At 43.9% G+C, this 20,717-nt stretch overlaps 1 protein-coding gene across 1 annotated transcript in view; it reads right to left on the bottom strand.

The window, feature by feature from the left end:
* Nucleotides 1-20,717, bottom strand: part of septin2 (septin 2) — a 77,387-nt gene that overhangs the window by 39,197 nt on the left and 17,473 nt on the right. The window contains 1 exon segment of the mRNA XM_070883242.1: nucleotides 3,396-3,445. Within this exon segment, the coding sequence (XP_070739343.1) occupies nucleotides 3,396-3,422 (27 nt within the window). The 5' untranslated portion in view covers nucleotides 3,423-3,445.

Raw genomic sequence — 20,717 nt, forward strand, 5'->3', positions numbered from 1 at the left:
AGATTGCTTATAGCCTGTTAGTTCAGGGTTTGATTGATAATGGTCCCCATGTAAATTCAATGACATGTTTCACCACCTCCCCCTTCCCCCATCAAGCCAAATCCTGACAAACACAACTCCTTGATGTGGGTTTGGCCGAAATCTACAGATGGCTGCACAGAGACATCTGTGTTTACAGAGACATCAAGCAACTGAAGAACAGTACAGCTGGAATACACATTCTTCAGACAGCAGCGTAAATACTGAGTGGCCCCTCACCTCCTGTTCCATTGTAAGCCATGAAGTTAAAAACTTCCACAATTTGGGAAGCCTATGTGTAGCATGTGTTTCATTTGCGGTTACACAGGCGCCGATAAGCCTTTATAAAACACTGGTTCGGCCTCAACTGTAGTAGTGTGTTCAATTCTGGGTACAGAACTTTAGGAAGGATATGAAGGCCTTAGAGAGGGTGCAGAAAAGATTTACCAGAATGATTTCAGGGATGCAGGACTTCAGTTATGTGAATAGACTGCCTTAATTTCGAGGTGTGGTGTCAAATTTATCTGTTTGTTAAGGTGCTTCACAACAATGTTTTACTATATTAAAGGCGCGATATAAATAATTATAATTATTATTGAGCAGGGAAGGTGCAGAGGCGATTTGATGAGAGGTGTTCAAAATCATGGGTCTGGACAGAATAGATAGAGAGAAACTGTTCCCATGGGTGGAAGGATCGAGAACCAGGACAGAGTTAAGGCGATTGGCAGAAGAAACAAAAGCAACAAGAGGACAAACTTTTTTACGCAGCGAGTGGTTAGGATCTGGAATGCGCTGCCTGAAAGGGTGGTGGAGGCAGACTCTATTGTTGATTTCAAAAGGGAATTGGTTAAGTACCTGAAGGAAAACATTTTGCAGGGCTACGGGGAAAGGGCGGGCGAGTGGGACTAGCTGAAGTGTGCTTGCAGAGAGCCGGCATGGGCTCAATGGCTGCCTTCTGTGCTGTAACCATTCTATGATTTCTTAATTTCGTGTCATAGGGTTGCCGATTGGATGTATTCCTGGAGCCTGGAGGTTTGATCATATGACATTTAATCACGTGAACACCTCCAGTCTGTTGCAGGCTTAATTAAATTGCAGTGAACTGAAACCTAAGAAGTCAACATAAACATGCAACCAAGCTCAAAAGATTGATCACGCAGTGCTGCATTTGCTCATCTTAACTAGGGCGACGGTAGACGCACAACAATTAGCTCCTGCTCCTTTATGTTACAGGGGGGCATCAGCCAGGGTTCGTACCACTAATTGCTAAAAAGAGTGTGTGGATCACAAATGGGCTTAGCTGCATTGTTGATATTTTGCACACAACCACTGTCCAGGCTCTCACAAAAAATGGCAGACAGTGTCCGTGGAACCCATGCTCCAGCAACGGTCAGTGTCGGGTGAAATGCATCCCAGTGACCTTGGGAGAGGAGGGGAGGGGGAAAAATTAGTATAAAGGAAAAAGGAAAAATGTTTGAGATGGGTTTATTACATTAGAGGGGAGGAATAGCCATTTAAGTTCTGGGCTAGTTACATAAGTGTCCCTTTAAGAGGAGCTGTGTTGCTAATTTTTCTAGCATGTGAACCAAATCAGTCATATTGCTCATCAGCAGCTGAAACTCATTGATTTGGATTCTTTCTTCATTCTTCACATAGATCGAGCTGTGCACATGCACCTTCTTGGTCCACATAAATAATCCGGAAGGCCAGCCAAAGAATCCTCTTGTCCCCGAGACATGTGAAGGTCAACACTGCTGTGGTGAGACTCGGGAATGGCCAGTCGATGTGTGAGCCATTGGGCAGGTAGGCCCACACAAGCTCCGTGATACACCTGGATTAGGCCGCAGCTAGAGCACTGCGTTCAATTCTGGGCACATCTTTGGAAGCAGGTCAAGGTCTTGGAGAGGATGCAGAAGAGATTTACTAGAATGGTACCAGGGATGAAGGACTTCAGTTACGTGGAGAAACTGGGGTTCTTCTTGGAGCAGAGAAGGTTAAGAGATTTGATAAGTGTTCAAAATCATGAATGGTTTGAATAGAGTAAATATGGCAAAACAGTTTCCAGTGGCGGAAGGGTCGGTAACCAGAGGACACAAATTTAAGGTGATTGGCAAAAGAACGGGAAGCAACATGAGGAAACCTTGTTTTTAAAAAAAATTTAAACGCAGCTCGTTATGATCTGGAATACACTGCCAGGAAGGGTAGTGGAGGCAGATTCAATCGTAACATTCAAAAGAGAATTGAATAAATACTTTGAGAAAAAAAAAAAGAGTATGGGAAGAGAGCAGGGGACTGGGATTAATTGGATAGCTCCACCAAAGCCGGAATGGGCACGATGGCTGAATGGCCAGCTTTTATACTGTACCATTCTATGATTCTGTAAATCCCAACTCTTTGTTCAAGCTGTTGGTCAGCCTGTCTAATATCTCCTCCTTTTAGCTCGGCATACATTTATTTTCTGATCGTGTCTCTGAAGCACTTTGGGACTTGTCCCCCCCATGTTAAAGTCATGATATAAAATGCAAGTTGTTGATTAAAGCTCTGGGGCCATTTTCTCTCAGTTGACTATTGATAAGTAGAAACCCCCTCAGAGGTTTCTTCCAATTAACTCTGTGCACTTCAATTTCATAACCACCAGCAGGGTCACCCGCTGAACATTTACTCAAACACACTTCTGTTCAACATCTGTCTTTATATGCGGTCAACTTTTCAACATTGTGGTCAACCCATCCATTTCTCACTACCATTCAAAGCAAGGACATGCGAGTCTTGCCTGCTCTATCCTTAGAGATACAGACAACACAAATTAGAACGGTTTTCAAGCATTGCTCTGTAGATTTGAGATGTGTGACTTACATCAGGTAAAAGTGCAGTGTTTATAGTGCAGAGCAGACTCACCAGTGCAAGAGTTATGCCAGCACACATTGAAGATGTACAGAGGTGCATTGCACCAAAGTTATGATTACATGATAATCATTGCACACACTTGCAGCACGTGTCATTTTGAAAATTTCCATTTCCTCCCTCAGCATTTTGAACAGTGAGCTGCAGCATCTAACCAGGAAGTGGAACAAAACCTCGCCATCACTGTTCGAGCAGAAGAGCAAACATGAGCTGAATCATGCATTTATTTAGCTCCTTTTTGTTTCCCTATGGGGGAGTGGAAGTCCTGGAGAAGTCACTTGCAGGCACATTCTCCCATTCATATAACATGTGTTGATCTCCCCATCTAAGTGCAACCTTCCAATGCACATATTTCACCACCCTCAGCCAACAAAGATGCCATTAAATCAGACCTTAGAGGAAGGGGAAGGGGCACATACTTCATGCACCAATTAAAAAGTTCATACCATTTCCATTCTTAGCAAAAAAATTACCTTAAACTTGTCTGAAGACTGTGACATTGTAGAGATGGGATAATCCTCACCTGAAAAAAAAAACTGTTAGATATACTGAAGACGCTGGCAACAAAAAGCAAGAACAAACTGCAAACATGGAGCACTGTTGCCAGTGGTCAGGACACATCCGCAACTGTACAAACCATTCAACGGCACAGAAAATGGGTAAAAGACAACTAAAGTGGAACACATATTTGACGGTGAGTATTTGTGCCTCATTAGGGAAAATATTGCAACCGAGTCAAGAGGTTGTGCCTGGGCTCTTCTGGTAACCAATGGAATGCATTCGCTTTGCTGTGAGTGGGACTGTGGCAAAGCTCTCTGCATTTGCTGGTATTTTAGCTGCACTAAGTTAGCGAGGCCCTGTTCATGGTCACCGCCTGCTTCGTTTTACCATAGTTCAGATGCAAGGGAACAATGTAACCATCCTTCTACACTGTCCTGATACACATTAAACCCAATTTTGAGGATCCTGTGCTGCAGCAATCCAATGGTTCAATGTTTAACCTAGTTAAATGACTGATGTCAACGATCGACTCATTAACTGTATTTGATAATTGAAGATATTGCTGTGAATAAGTTTTATTCATTCTTAACCAAAGACCACGTTCCATGATGTTTTGTATTCAGATTGTTAAATAAAATGACCATTCTAGAGTTCGTCGGGACTTTAATACATGTAATCCTGGAAACAGGATGCATTGAAAGCACATCTGTGCACCACTCTTCTGCATTTAGACTGGGGAGACCGATCACTGCCGCTAGGCTTTGGTTTCCAACAGAGCTTGCAGACTGATGCACGACACTGCTTCCCAGAATTTACATAACTGAAACTAGCTCCCATATCCTTATAACGCATGAGATGTTGCGGTGTTGGTGGTTCCAGCAACCTGTTTAGGTTGTTAGAATAGTTTGGTGGAGTCTGCTGCACTTCTGCTGTGTTAATGCAAAGCAGTTTCACACTGAACACCGGTTCAGCACCATACAACTTCACATTTGCAACTGCTGTCAGATGGGATAATTCTGCCTCAGCTCATCTGCTGTTGTAATCCTCATCAACGCCTTGGTTACCTCTCGACAGGATGATTCTAATGCTCTCCTGGCCAGCCTTCCATCTTACACCTTCCATAAACTTGTGCTAATCCAAAACTCTGTTGCCTGAATCTTACCTCGCACCAAGTTCACCCATCACTCGCTGCTCGCTGACCTACATTGGCTTCCGGTCCGACAACACCTCTTCAAATTCGCATCCATGTTTTCAAATCCCTTCATGGCTTCGCCTCTCCCCATTTCTGTAACCTCCTCCAGCCCTACAAGCCTTCGAGATCTCTGCGCTCCTCCAATTCTGGCCTCCTGCTCATCCCCAATTTTAAATCGCTCTACCATTGGCAGCCGTGCCTTCAGCTGCCTGGCCCCAAACTCTGGAATTCCCTCCCTAACCGCTCCGCCTCTCTACCTGTAAACACTCCTTAAAACCTACCTCTTTCACCAAGCCTTTGGTCATCTGTCCTGCTATCTCCTTCCATGACTCAGTCAACATTTTTTTATTGATAACACTCTTGTTAAGCGCCATGGGATGCTTTATGTTAAAGACGCTACATAAATGCAAGTTGTTAATTCCTTTGGTTGCAATGAGACATCCAAACCACAATAGTCCCAGATTCAATTGTTTGGTTACCTCAGCAGACAATCATGACTGCAATTAGTGAGATTGCTACAATCTACCTCAACTATGGATAGGTGGGAAACACGAGTCATGCTCCTGACCATTATCCAGTGACCCCCTTCCCCCATGCAAGTCAACGTGACACTGGATGAGAAAAGCATTGCAGAGCTATGACCCACCCAAATCGGCTGCCAGCGCACAGAATAGCCAGTGCACGAGATACAATAGCACCAAACAGCCACCACCTGTGAAACTGAACCAGAGCACAAATCACCATCTTCAGGAATAGAGAGAAAAAACTGTCAGCTAGAGTAACTCAATCCTACTTATTTGAAAGGGCAGCAAACCAAATTCGAGGGGAGAAGACATTCCCAGTTAAAAGCACACCTCCCTGGAAGTGTACAAGAGTTCCAACAGGTGAGGAGAGGTTGTGGTCCTTAATTTACCACACATGAATCTAAAGCTGTGTTGGTAGGAACAGGCGAGGCAGCTCCCCAAAGACAGGAGGAAAGACTCAGTGTAACTAATATTTAGAAAAGCATGACAAAGTGCAGCACAAAATACTACGACTTATGTTCGATGCAGTGGGACTCAGTAAAACCTGGGAATGGATAGAAGGATGTGAAGCAGCAAGGGCTTGTTGGGGAGTTTAGCTGGGATGTGGAGAAATGCTAAGTGGAGGGGACTTCTACTGTTTACAATTATCAAACACTTGCACCCAGAAGCACGACGTAAACTGGCAAAATCCACAGATACATGTTGAACCCCCCCCCCCACCTCTTATCCAGAATCATTCCCGGCCACCGGGTGGCGCATGCGCAGAACTCCAACATTAACAAATTAAAGTCCTTCCTTGCTGCCGACTCCCGCAATCGCTGGCCTGACTCCCGCCCCCTTTCCCCCCACCCCATGATCTCTCTGCCGCACTTCCAGCCCCAAGCCAACCAGCCCCGATATACCCTTGTTCAGTACCAGTACCATCCAATTTAACGTGACCACCCCTCATCCGGAAAAATCCCTTATCCAGAACAGGCCAGTCCCGAGGGTTCGGGATAAGCGAGGTTCGACCTGGGGCTTGAAGGGGCTGCCGGAGGCGGCAGCCTAGGAGCTTCATACTGGGTAATCAAAAGTATCTCACCATCCAGTCTATACTTCAAAACTACCAATCAGGCTAGTTAGTGTTTTTAGCACCAATTATTCCCTTGCCTAAAAGGAATTCATCCTCTCTTTTGTTCTAAATGCTGCCATGGATTCCTGCTAATCTGTTCTAAATTTGATTATCCTATTACTGAAAAGAAAAGTTGTCTACATTTTTTTTTAATTTTCTGTTGACACCCTTAACTTTAAATAAGGCGTTTTAGTCGAGTCCTGTAACTGACAAACAGGTTTCCTAGATCTAAAACGGACACAAAGCCTTCTTTGTATCTCTCCCATTTAAAGGGCCCAAGTTTCCACATGATTTGCGCCTGATTTTTTTTAGGAGCAACTGGTGGAGAACAGACTATCTTAGAAATCGCAATTCTCCACATTTTCTTTTCTGCAGTTCTAGTCAGGTAGAACAGTTCTACTTTGGAACAGAATTTTTTCTTCAAAAGGGGGCGTGTCTGGCCACTGACGCCTGATTTGAAAGTTTCCACAGTGAAAACGTACTCCAAACTAAAGTAGAATGGAGCAAGTGAAGATTTTTGTAGAACTGGAAAAACTGTTCTACACATTTAAAAAAAAACAGGCGCAGGTTACAAATTAGGCGTCCAGAACGAGGTGGAAGTCATTAAATTCTATAATAAATCCTTATTTATACTTATACAAATATTATATAAATAAATCCAACCTGAATAAACATTTATAAGCAAAGAAAAGATTAAATAAACCATCTTCCTACCTGTGTGAAAGTGCTTCAGCCAGGGAGAATTCTGCAGCCGTTCGTGTCGCTGAGCAGGGGGGGGGGAGAGAAAGCGGTTTGTTGCCGCGGAGGGGAGGGAGGGGAAGGAGACAGCGGCTTGTTGCCGTGGAGGGGAGGGGAGGGGAGGGAGGGGAAGGAGACAGCGGCTTGTTGCCGTGGAGGGAGGGGAAGGAGACAGCGACTTGTTGCCGTGGAGGGAGGGGAAGGAGACAGTGGCTTGTTGTCGTGGAGGGAGGGGAAGGAGACAGCGGCTTGTTGTCGTGGAGGGAGGGGAAGGAGACAGCGGCTTGTTGTCGTGGAGGGAGGGGAAGGAGACAGCGGCTTGTTGCCGTGGAGAAAGGGGAGGGAGGGGAAGGAAACAGCGGCTTGTTGCCGTGGAGAGAGGGGAGGGAGGGGAAGGAGAGAGCCGTTTGTTGCTGCGGAGGGGTGGGAGGGGAAGGAGACAGTGAGAAGGGTAGCCTCAGTGCTGATGGCAATGTGATTTTATTAAAAAATGTTCAAAAATTAAACAGCTACAAAGAACTACAAAAATGGCCGAGTGCCAATGTTTTTTTTCCACACTGAGCATGCGCGAACGCTCCAACGCGCACGCGCAGCGTTGCCGGCAGGAAAAAAACTAATTTAAATAGTACCCGCCCCCTCCCACTTACAAAATCAGCGCGAGTGTAGGCTCCGCCCCCCTGGGCGCCGCGCCAAACAGACAAGGAGCTGCAAAGCGCTCGAGAATAGCGCGTTTTTTTTCTGCCGCCGTTTTAGGCGCGAAAAACAGGCGCCCAGCTCGGAGAGGCGCCCGTTTTTTATCCTGTGGAAACTTGGGCCCAAAATGTCAGCTGTGGCTCAGTGGTCAGCACTCTCGCCTCGGAGTCAGAAGGTTGTGATTTCAAGTCCCACTCCAAGGACTGGAGCACAAAAAAAGAATCCAGGCTGACACTCCAGTGAGACATTAAACCGAGACCCCGTCTGCTCTCTCAGGTGGACATAAAAGATCCCACGGCACGATTTCGAAGAGTAGGGGAGTTATCCCTGGTGTCCTGGCCAATATTTATTCCTCAGCATAACAAAAAAAAGATTATCTGGTGATCACCACATTGCTGTTTGTGGGAGCTTGCTGTGCGTAAATTGGCTTCTGCTTTTCCTACATTGCAACAGTGACTACCCTCCAAAAGTACTTCATTGGATGTAAAGCGCTTGAGACATCCGGTGGTCGTGAAAGGCGCTATATAAATCCAAGTATTTCTTTCAATAAAAATGCCAATTCACCCTGGGCCACCATCACATGCGCCTTGTGGCCAATTACATGAAGCTTTGACCAGGTCTTCAAGCTGACCATCATGTGGATTTTGTGCGTTTGTTTTTTTTAATTCCTCCTGGGAGTACGGGAAGCAACCTCGACCATCAGGCTTTGAGACAGATTAATGGATCTACTATCAGCCCTCAAAAACCCCAGGGAAAAGCCACTGCTGAAAGATTTCCCAGTATACTACTCAGGGTTGCCAACTCTGGTTGGGCATATTCCTGGCGGTTTCACACGACTTCCTGATTCCAACCACCCCGTCCAGTAAAACAGTCCATAATCCCCATCGGCAATAATCTTATAACTAATAAATATAGCGTTGGAAAAAACTAAAGATACAATAATTCCCCGATTAATTTTCTCCAGGGTTGCTTGCAGCAATGTCCAGGAGATTGGTCTTTAGTGCCCAGACACTCCAGGACAATCTTGGAGGGTTGGCAACCCTCAGGACACCCCGTGAATTGATCATATCTGCATCTTTATAGGATTCTCCATGACACAAATTTTAAAAAGGATTCAATATGAAGTGGTAAAAATAATTGTGTTAATTCCTATTATAGCCTGAACAATATCCCAACCGACAGCTAGCGATTACAGATCAGAATTTAAAAAGATCAGCGGTTGCACACGTGAGAATGCAGCCCTGCATTTCAGAAATGGAAACATAGAAACAGAGAAGATAGGTGCAGGAGTAGCCATTCGGCCCTTTGAGCCTGCACCACCATTCAATAAGATCATGGCTGATCGTTCAATCTCAGTACACCTTTCCTGCTTTCTCTCCATACCTCTTGATCTCTTTAGCCGTAAGGGCCACATCTAACTCCCTTTTGAATATATCTAACGAACTGGCCTCAACAACTCTCTGCAGTAGGTTCACAATTCTCTGAGTGAAGAAGTTTCTCTTCATCTCGGTCCTAAATGGCTTACCCCTTATCCTTAGACTGTGACCTCTGGTTCTGGACTTCCCCAACAATCAGGAACATCCTTCCTGCATCTAATCTGTCCAGACCCGTCAGAATTTTATATGTTTCAAGAGATCCCCTCTCATCCTTCTGGCCCAGTCGATCCAGTCTCTCCTCATATGTCAGTCCTGCCATCCCGGGAATCAGTCTGGTGAAGGGTTGTGTGCGATTATAATGTATATGTGCATTGATTGAGAGGAGAGGATACTGTAAGGATGCAACATGGCCTTTCACAAGGAGATCTGTTCAGCAATGTGGGACAGTGACCTTCCATCCTAGACTAACCAGAACTAACTTTACATACAACCACTGCCATGCAGTGTGAACGAGCCCTGCTTTCTTACCCAGAGCGCACTTAAAGTCCAAATTGTAGCAAAGTTACATTGGACTTTTAAGATCTCCAGTAACCAGTTAAAAAAGTATCTAGAGTCTGCACTGATGCCTTGGCATCCTGAGCTTAAGCTGCAAATATGCACATTTTAAAAAATGTTTTTATTGAATTATGTTCTGCAAAGTCATATATTAGGAATGTATTTTGTTTCAAAATTCCTTCACAGGATGTGGGCATTGCTGGCAAGGCCATCATTTATTGGCCATCCCTAATTTCTCGAGAAGATGGTGGTGAGCCACCACCTTGAACCACTGCAGCCCGTGTGGGGAGGGTACTCCCACAGTGCGGTTAGGGAGTTCCAGGATTTTGACCCCGCGATGATGCATAAAACCATTCGGAATGTCGCTTAATATCCAAACCAGCAGAGAATGTTTCTATATACTTGTACAGAATTTAGGTGCACATACCCAAACAAGTATGTACAATTCAAACCAGTTGTGAATCCCGTGGTATATTCCTGGGAACTGGAAACAGGATCATGAGGCAAGTCACAACACTCCGGTTTCTGATTGGGAGTATAAATTGCACACAACAGGGATGTTCAAAAATAGGATTTTAAAAAATCTAGTCATGAATATGACTTCCTGCTTCCTCTTTATTTTCAGTAACGCTGAGCAAACACCAATGAACTCCAGCACCGGTTCATACTGCAACACAATAACCACAACCATCTCAGACTGAGTGCAATGTATCCAAGTTTGATGATGATACAAAGCTAGATGGAAAAGTAAGTTATGAGAAGGACACAAAAGGGATATAGACAGGTTAAGTGAATGGGCTAGAATGTGACAGATAGCAAGAATAGAAAAGCAGAATTTTTTTTTTTTTAAATGTTGAGAGATTGGGAAATGTTGGTGTTCAGAGGGACCTAGGTGTCCTTGTACACGAATCACAAAGTTATCATGCAGATACAGCAAGCAATTCGGAAGGCAAATGGTTTGTTGGCCTTTATTACAAAAGGATTGGAGTAGAAGAGTAAAGTCGTCTTAATGCAATAATATAGGGCCCTGGTGAGACCGCACCTGGAGTATTGTGTACAGTTTTGGTCTCCTTATCTAAGGAAGGATATATTTGCCATAGAGGGAGTGCAACAAAGGCTCACTCGACTGATTCCTGGGATGAGGGGATTGCCCCATGAGGAGACTCGGCCTATATTCCCTCGAGTTTAGAAGAATGCGAGGTGATCTCATTGAAACGTATACAATTCTTAAAGGGGCTGGACAGAGTAGATGCTGGGAGGATGTTCCCTCTGGCTGGGGAGTCGAGAACCAGGTGTTAGCCTCAGAATAAGGGGTCAGCCATTTAGTACTGAGATGAGGAGAAATTTCTGCACACCAAGAGTTGTGAATCTTTGGAATTCTCAACCCCAGAGTACTGTGGATGCTAAATCTTTGAGTATATCAAAACAGAGATTTTTGGATATTAAGGGAATCAAGCGATGAGAGAAGTGTGGGAGAGTGGAGTTGAGGTAGAAGATCAGCCATGATCTTGCAGAAATAGAAATCCACAGCGCAGGAGGCCGCCATTTCGGCTCATCGTGTCCCCGCCAGCCGACAAAGAGCCACACGGCTCTCGGTTAGCAGCCCTGAAGGTTACATAGAAACCCATGAACAATGAAGGAAAGGTAAAGAGCACCCAGCCCAACCAGTCCGCCCCACACAACTGCGACACCCCTTATACTGAAACATTCTACACTCCACCCCAACTGGAGCCATGTGATCTCCTGGGAGAGGCAAAAACCAGATAAAAACCCAAGCCAATTGGGGGAAAAAAAACAGGGAAATTTTCTCTGACCCATCGAGGTGATCAAAACTAGTCCAGGAGATCACCCTGGCCGTATTAGATTCCCTGCTGTACTTACCATTATATCTGCACCAGCCAACAAGAGGTTATCCAGTCTAATCCCACTTACCAGCTCTAGGTCCGTAACCCTTCAAAAGTGCTCATCCAACCACCTTTTAAATGTGATGAGGGTTTCTGCATCCACCACTCTCCCAGGCAGTGAGTTCCAGACTCCCACAACCCTCTGCATGAAGCAGCACCCCCTCAAATTCCCTCTGAACCTTCCACCAACCACCTTAAAACTATGCCCCCTCATAATTGATCGCTCCACCAAGGGAAATCGGCTCCTGCTATCCACTATATGCAGGCCCCTCAAAATTTTACACACCTCAATGAGGTCTCCTCTCAGCCTCCTCTGTTCCAATGAGAACAAACCCAGCCTATCCAATCTATCCTCATAGCTAAGATTCTCCATTCCAGGCAGCAGCCGAGTAAATCTTCTCTGCACTCTATAATATTGCGACCAGAACTGCACATAGTACTCCAGCTGTGGCCTAACCAGTGTATTATACAATTTAAGCATTAGCCTCCCCACTCTGGTATTCTATGCCTCAGCCAATAAAGGCAAGCATTCCATATGTCTTCTTAACCACTTTATTCACCTGACCTACTTTCAGGGATCTGTGGACAAGCACTCCAAGATCCCTTTGTTCATCTGCACTATTAAGTGGCCTACCACTTAATGTGTATACCCTTTCCTTATTAGCCCTCCCAAAGTGCATCACTCACACTTCTCTGAATTAAATTCCATTTGCCACTGCTCTGCCCACCTGACCATTAGATTGATATCCTCCTGCAATCCATGACTTTCCTCTTCATCAGCAACCACGCTTTTAGTTTCATCTGCAAACTTCTTAATCATACTCCCTATATTCAAATCTAGATCACTGATATATATCACAAAAAGCAAGGACTACCAGTACTGAGCCCTGCTGAACCCCACTGGAAACATCCTTCCAGACATCATCAACCATTACCCTTATTGAAGGGCTGAATGGCCTACTCCTGCTCCTAATTATTTGTTATGTATAATGCTGCTGTACACACAGCTCCCCATCATGGCTCATAGCAACCCTTTGGCTAAAAATAAACAAACTATCTCTATGTCTGACTGCAAGATGCATTTGAACTGATTACTTGGTGGAACCAGGATGTTCAACAAATCCCTTCCTTTTACAGAGAGCTCATTTTGGGTGGGGGGGGGGGGAGAAATAATTTAAATAATATATAAATCAACACAATGTTAAAATTATATGAGTTCAGGTGTGTTTGTGATCAATAATCCAAGACAGTTTTTAGTGAACTTTTAGACACCCACTTAGTGCAGTGGAATCTTAACAGGGTTCAGAAAACTCCACTGCAATGAAAACCCAATTGCACCGTGCTTGCATGCGAGACTTTGCTGCTTGGCACTATTTTGAAGAGCATGGGAGTTCTCCCAGGTGTCCCGGCCAATATTTAGCCCTCAATCAACATGACAAACAGTTATCTGGTCATTATCACATTGGTGTTTGAGAGTTTGTGGTGTGTAGATTGGCTGCCGTGTTTCCGACATTACAACAGTGATTGCACTCCAAAAGTACTTCCTTGACTGAAGTGCGGCGAGATGTCTGGTGGTCGTGAAAGGCGCTATATAAATGGAAGTCTTTCAGGAACTTGGGGATGCCTCTATAGCATGTTGTTCAGAAACAGAGTTGGAAGAGTGTAACACTGCTTCTATGGTCGGTTTATAAGTTATGGATGTCCCACGTGTGACAGGGACTGTTCAGCCACCTAAGGACTCATTAAGAGTGGAAGCAAATCTTCCTCGATTCCGAGGAATGGCTGATAAGTTATAGATGAGGTTCATTTTTGAAGCTTCTGCTAAGTGCTTGAAACAGCCACTGCATCCGGAACCAGATGCCAAATGAAGAACTGCTACTGGCCAATGGTGCTGATCAATTTGTCTCCTTAGCCAGCAAAAGAGAGAGCTTGGAGTGAATGCACACAGTAAGGAACCTGTGATTCACCAAATAAGTCTTCAAAAAACAAAACCATAGAGGATGTAGTAAATCATTTGACCTTTATTACAAGGGGGAAGGAGTGTAAAAGTAGGGAAGTCCTGCTAGAACTGTACAGGGTATCAGTGAGACCACATCTGGAATACTGCATGCAGTTTTGGTCTCCATATTTAAGAAAAGATATTCTTGCATTGGAGACAGTTCAGAGAAGGTTCACTCGGTTGATTCCTGAGATGAAGGGGTTGTCTTATGAAGATAGGTTGAGTAGGTTGGGCCTATACTCATTGAAGTTTAGAAGAATGAGAAGTGATATTGAAACGTGGAAGATTATGAAGGGGCTCGACAAGGTAGATGCAGAGAGAATGTTTCCCCTTGTGGGGGAATCTAGAACTAGGGGGCATAGTTTTAGAAGAAGGAGCAGTCTAGTTTTTTAAAAAAAGATAGAGGAATTTCTTCTCAGAGGGTCGTGAATCTTTGGAATTTTCTACCCCAGAGAGCTGTGCAGACTGGGTCATTGAATATATTTAAGTTGGAGATAGATTTTTGAATGATAAGGGAGTCCAGGGTTATGGGGAATGAGCAGGGAAGTGTTGAGGCCCATGATCAGATCAGCCATGATCTTATTAATGGCGGAGCAGCCTCAAGGGGCCAAATGGCCTACTCCAGCTCCTATTTCTTATGTTCTTTTGATATTTAAAAGCTACACTGGTTTGGAGACCCCTCCGTCCCGCTCAAAGTCCTGCAGGTTTGACTCAGACTAACTTCAGAAAGTGGTGAGAAATAAACAATGTAGTAAAACGTCCCAAGGTGCTTCACAGAAGCGTTCTCAGACAAAATGTGACACCGAGCCACGCAAGGAGATTAAGGCAGTTGACCAAATGCTTGGTCAAAGAGGTAGGTTTTAAGGAGCATCTTAAGAGGAGGGGGGGTGTTAGGGAGGGAACTCCAGGGCTTAGGCAGCTGAAGGCACAGCTGCCAATGGTGGGGTGCAAAATTGGGGATGCGCAAGAGGCCAGAATTGGAAGAACGCAGCGTTGAGGGTTGCAGAGCTGGAGGAGGTTAGAGATGAGGGGGTGCAAGACCATGGAGGGATTTGAACACAAGGATGAGAATGTTAAATGTAAGGCGTTGATGGACCAGGAGCCAATGTGAATAGATCTGATCCTGTGAACAGACACAGGTGTCTCCCTCTACCTACCCTCCCAAACATTCTATAAGAACATAAGAAATACGAGCAGGAATAAACCATACGCCCCCTCGAGCCTGCTCTGCCATTTAATACGATCATGGCTGATCCGATCATGGACTCATCTCTACTTCCCTGCCCTCACCCCATAACCCTTTATTCCCTGATCGGTTAAGAAACTGTCTATTTCTGCCAAAATTTACTCAATGACCCGGCTTCCACAGCTCTCTAAACACACCATCTCAAAACGATCCATACAAAATAGATATCCCAAGTTTGAAAACAGCTCAACATCCTAAATCATTTAATTGAATTAGGAAGTGGAGCATTTTTTATTCACAACTGTCTTTTTTTTTAATTTTAGTTTTTTAGAAACCCAGTGAGAATGCAAAAAGGAAGAGGTAGACACAAAAATAACAGGGTAAAGAACACCTGCATATGGAAACAGAAGATTGGTATTGACAACATTGGCTGTGTTACACCAGCTGATTACCAGGAAGTTGCAGAGGACAAAAGAGGCGTAGGGAACAAAGGAATTTTACCCCCGCACTTAAAAATTGTAGCAAAAAATAAAGGCATTGCTCTTTTACAGTGTTAACCTTGCACAGAGTCTCTCTCTCAGCTCAGCGTCACTTACCACATCACCCTAACTGCACTTCTCATCTATTTAAAGAGTCAGGCGTACTGCAAGAGTCTTACGTACTCAGTATTCTGTTCACCCATTACCAGACCAAACCATGGAAAGTAAAACTTGTCTATATTCCATAAGAAAATTCAACTTTTACTACCAACCAATGTATCAGGAGAATTTTCTTGAAGCAACTTTTTAAGTTGTAAAAGGCAACAGTGATTACATCCTCACTGTTTCTGCACCCTGCAAGTTTTATACAGCCACACACTCTCCCCAGTCAATTGATGTAAGTACACAGTAACTGCAGCCACAACTCTAGCACTTGTCCACATAGCTAGAGGCAGTCAGCTAATTTAAAAAAAGGAGCTATTTTGATACCTGATCGGATCAACAGAAACATGCACAAGGAAGCTCACACCTCCCACCTTCGTTCGTCCACCTGGAAAACCTTACAGTCCCATCACAACACCCAAATCCCACAGTTTGTGTTTCCATTACTCCGGCCAGAAATCCAGCCCAAGTGGTGACCACATTTTGCATGAAACCAGTACATACCCCTAAAAATGTAAAAGTTCCACATGTGCATTTAAGCAATGGTGGCCAATCGACAAGGTCAGAGACAGTTCAATAAAGGTTTAATTATGGCTTACACAAATGCAAGGAAATGTGGAAATCCAGCAAATTGGGAGAACTATAAAACACAACAAAAGGATACAAAAAGTAATGAGATGCAAAAAGGATGAACGAAACCGTACACTAAATATCAAATCCAGCAGTAAAAGTTTTTATACATATATTAAGGGAAAAGAATGGCAAGGGGGAATGTGGACCTATTAGAGTTACAGCTGATAATATAATGGATAATAAGGAAATGGCAGACTTAATAAATTAATATTTTGAATCCATTTTCACAGCAGAAGAGAACTAAAAACCTACAAGGGAACCTAAAATTAAATAACAGGGTGGAACCCATTGGATTTAATAGTTATTTTTAAATAATGGAAAAAATAATGGGACTTAAGATAGACAATTCTGCAGGACCTGATGGTTTCCATCCTATAGTATTACAAGAAACAGGTAGAGAAATTGCAGATGTGTTAAGAATTGTGCCTCTGGATTGGAAAATTGCAAATTATTTACAACAGGCAGGTGGGAGAAACTATGAAAGTACAGGCCCATCAGTTGTGGGGAAGCTACTGAATTCATCATCGGGACAGATGACTGAGCATTTGAACAAGTAGGAGCTGACCAAAGAAAGTCAGCATGGATTTGTGAAGGACCAGTCGTGTCTGACTAATCTAGTTGAAGTGCAGTCGCGGGAGGTTGAGGTACAGTTACCGGTTCTAGTTCCTTGGACAGGAACATGCTCCTGATCACAACCCAGTGAATCCGAACAGCGTGTATGTGGATGGACATCAGACAGGGGCAGATTTAGATTGAGCTGAGCTGGCCTCGACAGTTGAACAGTATGGCATCACTCACTGTCAAGACTCTCATGAAGAATGGCAAATGGGACAAGGATGGATGGGATGGGAAAGAAGAGAGGCGGCAAAGAGAATAGTACAGATACCTGTAAAACCATGATCTAGTGAGAGGCAGCACTTTCAGCAGAGATGGGGAGAAAAGTTGGAGGGTGGGTGGGGGTTTAAAGAATAAAAAGTTTTTTTTTTAATTTCATAATTTGCCAAGATATACACAATTTTAAAGTTACATCAGCAAACCCTACAGAGAAACTTTATATCAGACAATCTTGTGGTTGGGGCACAGAGCGAGGAGATTCCCTGGTGGCTGCTTTGTACACATTAAAGCAGAAGTAATAGGTCTGACAAACTAACTCAGCAAGCTGAACACAGCAAGACAAGTCTTGTGACCCCATCATTTGTTTTTAACGTGAATCCAGATCACTACCTTGCTGACGAGAGAAACCCAACGTTGTACTAACCCCTTCCAGCATGCGACTCAGTTCTGTTAGCTGCTTAGCATAGCGTGAAGAAATCCTCTGCTGCAAACAATGCACTGAAAGGATCCAAGCAGAGACATTCGTGCAAAGCCAAGTTGTCTAGCACCATGTCCTGCACTTGGTAAATACTGCTGTGCCTGGCCCGTAGAAAGCACTTTGTGTGCCATACACAAAAGCATATTATATAAAAGGAGGTTAATCCAATGTTCTCTGAAAAGGAAGTCCATTGCACACTGCACAGTACTTGCTGACACCCGAAGACAAGTCTGTACTTTAGTTCCTCTTTCTTCCCTGCTCTCAAAGGTGCTGACTTGAGCTGCAGTACAGTTGAGAACATTCTTCTATAGGAGCAGGAGTAGGCCATCTGGCCCCTCGAGCCTGCTCTGCCATTTAATACGATCATGGAGTTCGACAGATTTCAGCGGATAAAACTAATTTCCCAGCATCAACTACCCAGGGTACATCCAAGTTTCACCAAGAGGAATTTTAACCCAGTTTCAGATGGCTGCAATTTCCATTAATCTCCAAATCATCTAGAGGAGGCAAAGAGCATGACTGAGGCACTGAATGAGTACTTTGCATCAGCCTTCACAAAAGAGGATGAAGTTAATGTCGCAGTTGAGGGGGAGGGGGGGGGGGGTGTCTATAGAGATATTGTAATGAATAAAAATTAGATAGAAAGAAAAATGGTGCTAAATAGGTTGGTACGCAAAGTTAACAAATCACCCAGCCCCAATGGGATGCATCCCAGGTTGGAGATAGCAGAAACTCTGATTACAATCTTTCAATTCTTCTGGAAGTGGTGCCAGAGAACTGAAGGATTGCAAATGTTACCCGGCTATTCAAGAAAGCAGAGGGGAATGAATAAACCTGGTAACCATAGGTCAATCAGTTTAACGTCAGAGGTGGGAAAACTACAAGATCCCATTGCAGAAGACAAAATAATTACTTGAAGTATGGGTTAATAAGGGACAGCCAGCACTAAGCTGTTAAAGGCAAATAGTGTCTGAATAACCTGATTGAGTTGAGAACATGCGAAATAGGAATAGTAGGCCATACGGCCCCAAACCTGCTCCGGCATTCAATAAGATCATGGCTGATCTGATCATGGACTCAGCTCCACTTCCCTACCCGTTCCCCATAACCCCTTATCGTTTAAGAAATTGTCTATTTCTGTCTTAAATTTATTCCATGTCCCAGCTTCCATAGCTCTCTGAGGCAGCAAATTGCACAGATTTACAACCCTCAGAAGAAATTTCTCCTCATCTCAGTTTTAAATGGGCGGCTCCTTATTCTAAGATCATGCCCTCTAGTTCTAGTCTCCCCCATCAGTGGAAACATCCTCTTTGCATCCACCTCGTCAAGCCACCTCATAATCTTATACGTTTCAATAAGATCACCTTTCATTCTTCTGAATTCCAATGAGTAGAGGCCCAACCGACTCAACCTTTCCTCAGAAGTCAACCCCCTCATCCTGGAATCAATCCAGTGAACCTTCTCTGAACTGCCTCCAAAACAAGTATATCCTTTTGTAAATATGGAAAGCAAAGCTACACGCAGTATTCCAGGTGTGGCCTCACCAATACCTTGTATAGCTGCAGCAAGACTTCCCGGCTTTTATACTCCATCCAGTTTACAATAAAGGCCAAGATACCATTGGCCTTCCTGATCACTTGCTGTACCTGCAGACTATCCTTTTGTGTTTCATGCACAAGTACCCCCAGGTCCCGCTGTACCATGGCACTTTGCAATCTTTCTCCATTTAAATAATAACTTGCTCTTTAATTTTTTTCTGCCAAAGTGCATGACCTCACACTTTCCATTATACGCCATCTGCCAAAATTTCTGTCCACTCACGTAGCCTGTCTATGTCCTTTTGCAGATTGTGTGTGTCCTCCTCACACATTGCTTTTCCTCCCATCTTTGTATTGTCAGCAAACTTGGCTACATTACACTCAGTCCCTTCTTCCAAGTCATTAATATAGATTGTAAATAGTTGGGGTCCCAGCACTGATCCCTGCAGCACCCCACTAGTTACTGATTGCCAACCCGAGAATGAACTATTTATCCCGACTACGTTAGTTAGCCAATCCTCTATCCATGCTCATATATTACCCCCAACCCAATGAACTTTTATCTTGTGCAGTAACCTTTTATGTGGCACCCTGACAAATACCTTCTGGAAGTCCAAATACACCACATCTCTTGGTTCCCCTTTATCCACCCTGTCCGTTACATCCTCAAAAGAACTCCAACAAATTTGTCAAACATGACTTCACCTTCATAAATTCATGCTGACTCTGCCTGACCGATGTTTGCTTTTCCAAATGTCCTGCTACTGCTTCTTTAATAATGGACTCCCAACATTTTCCTAAACATAGATGTTAGGCTAACTGGTCTATAGTTTCCTGCTTTTTGTCTGCCTCCTTTTTTTAAAAAGGGGCGTTACATTTGTAGTTTTCCAATCTGCTGGGACCTCCCCAGAATCCAGGGAATTTTGGTAAATTACAACCAATGCATCCACAATCCCTGCCGCTACTTCTCTTAAGTCCCTAGAATGTAAGCCATCAGGTCCAGGGGATTTATCTGCCTTTAGTCCCATTATCTTACTGAGTACCACCTTCTTAGTGATTGTGATTGTGTTAAGTTCCTCCCCCCCCATAGTCCCTTGACTATCCACTGTTGGGATATTGTTAGTGTTCTCTACCATAAAGACTGATACAAAATATTTGTTCAGAGTTTCTGCCATCTCCATGTTCCCCATTACTAATTCCCCGGTCTCACGTTCGAAGGGACAAACATTTACTTTAGCCACACTTTTCCTCTTTATATACCTATAGAAACTCTTGCTATCTGTTTTTATATTTTGTGCTAGTTTAATTTCAGTCTATCGACCCTTAATCTTTTTTTTAGTCGTTCTTTGCTGGCTTTTAAAAGCTTCCCAGTCTTCTGTCCTCCCACTAGTTTTGGCCACTTTGCATGCCCTTGTTTTTAAATTGGATACGTCCTTTATTTCTTTAGTTCTTTGATGAAGTAACAGAGGGTTGTTGAAAGTAATGCTGTAGATGTTGCATATATGGACTTTCAAAAGGCATTTGATAAAGTATAACAGACTTATTCAGAAAATATAAGCAGATGGTATTAAAGGGATGACAGTAACTGGAGTACATAATTGGATAAGAGATAAGAGGCAGAGTAGTGGTGAACAGGTATTTCTCTGACTGCAGAGAAGCATATAGTGGGGTCCCCCAGAGGTCAGTATTAGGAGCATTGCTTTTCTATGACCTGGAGTTGGGTATAGGGAGTACAATTTTGAAGTTTGCAATGATACAATTTACCATGTTGCCAAGTATTGTAAGCGGGATAAGAGCAGACTTCAGGAGAACAGATAGGCTGGTGAAATGGGCAGACACATGCAGATGGCGGCTAAGTGTGAAGTAATGCACTTTGGGGAGAAACAACATGG

The sequence above is a fragment of the Pristiophorus japonicus genome, chromosome 6 (assembly GCF_044704955.1).
Source record: "Pristiophorus japonicus isolate sPriJap1 chromosome 6, sPriJap1.hap1, whole genome shotgun sequence".
Taxonomy (NCBI): domain Eukaryota; kingdom Metazoa; phylum Chordata; class Chondrichthyes; family Pristiophoridae; genus Pristiophorus; species Pristiophorus japonicus.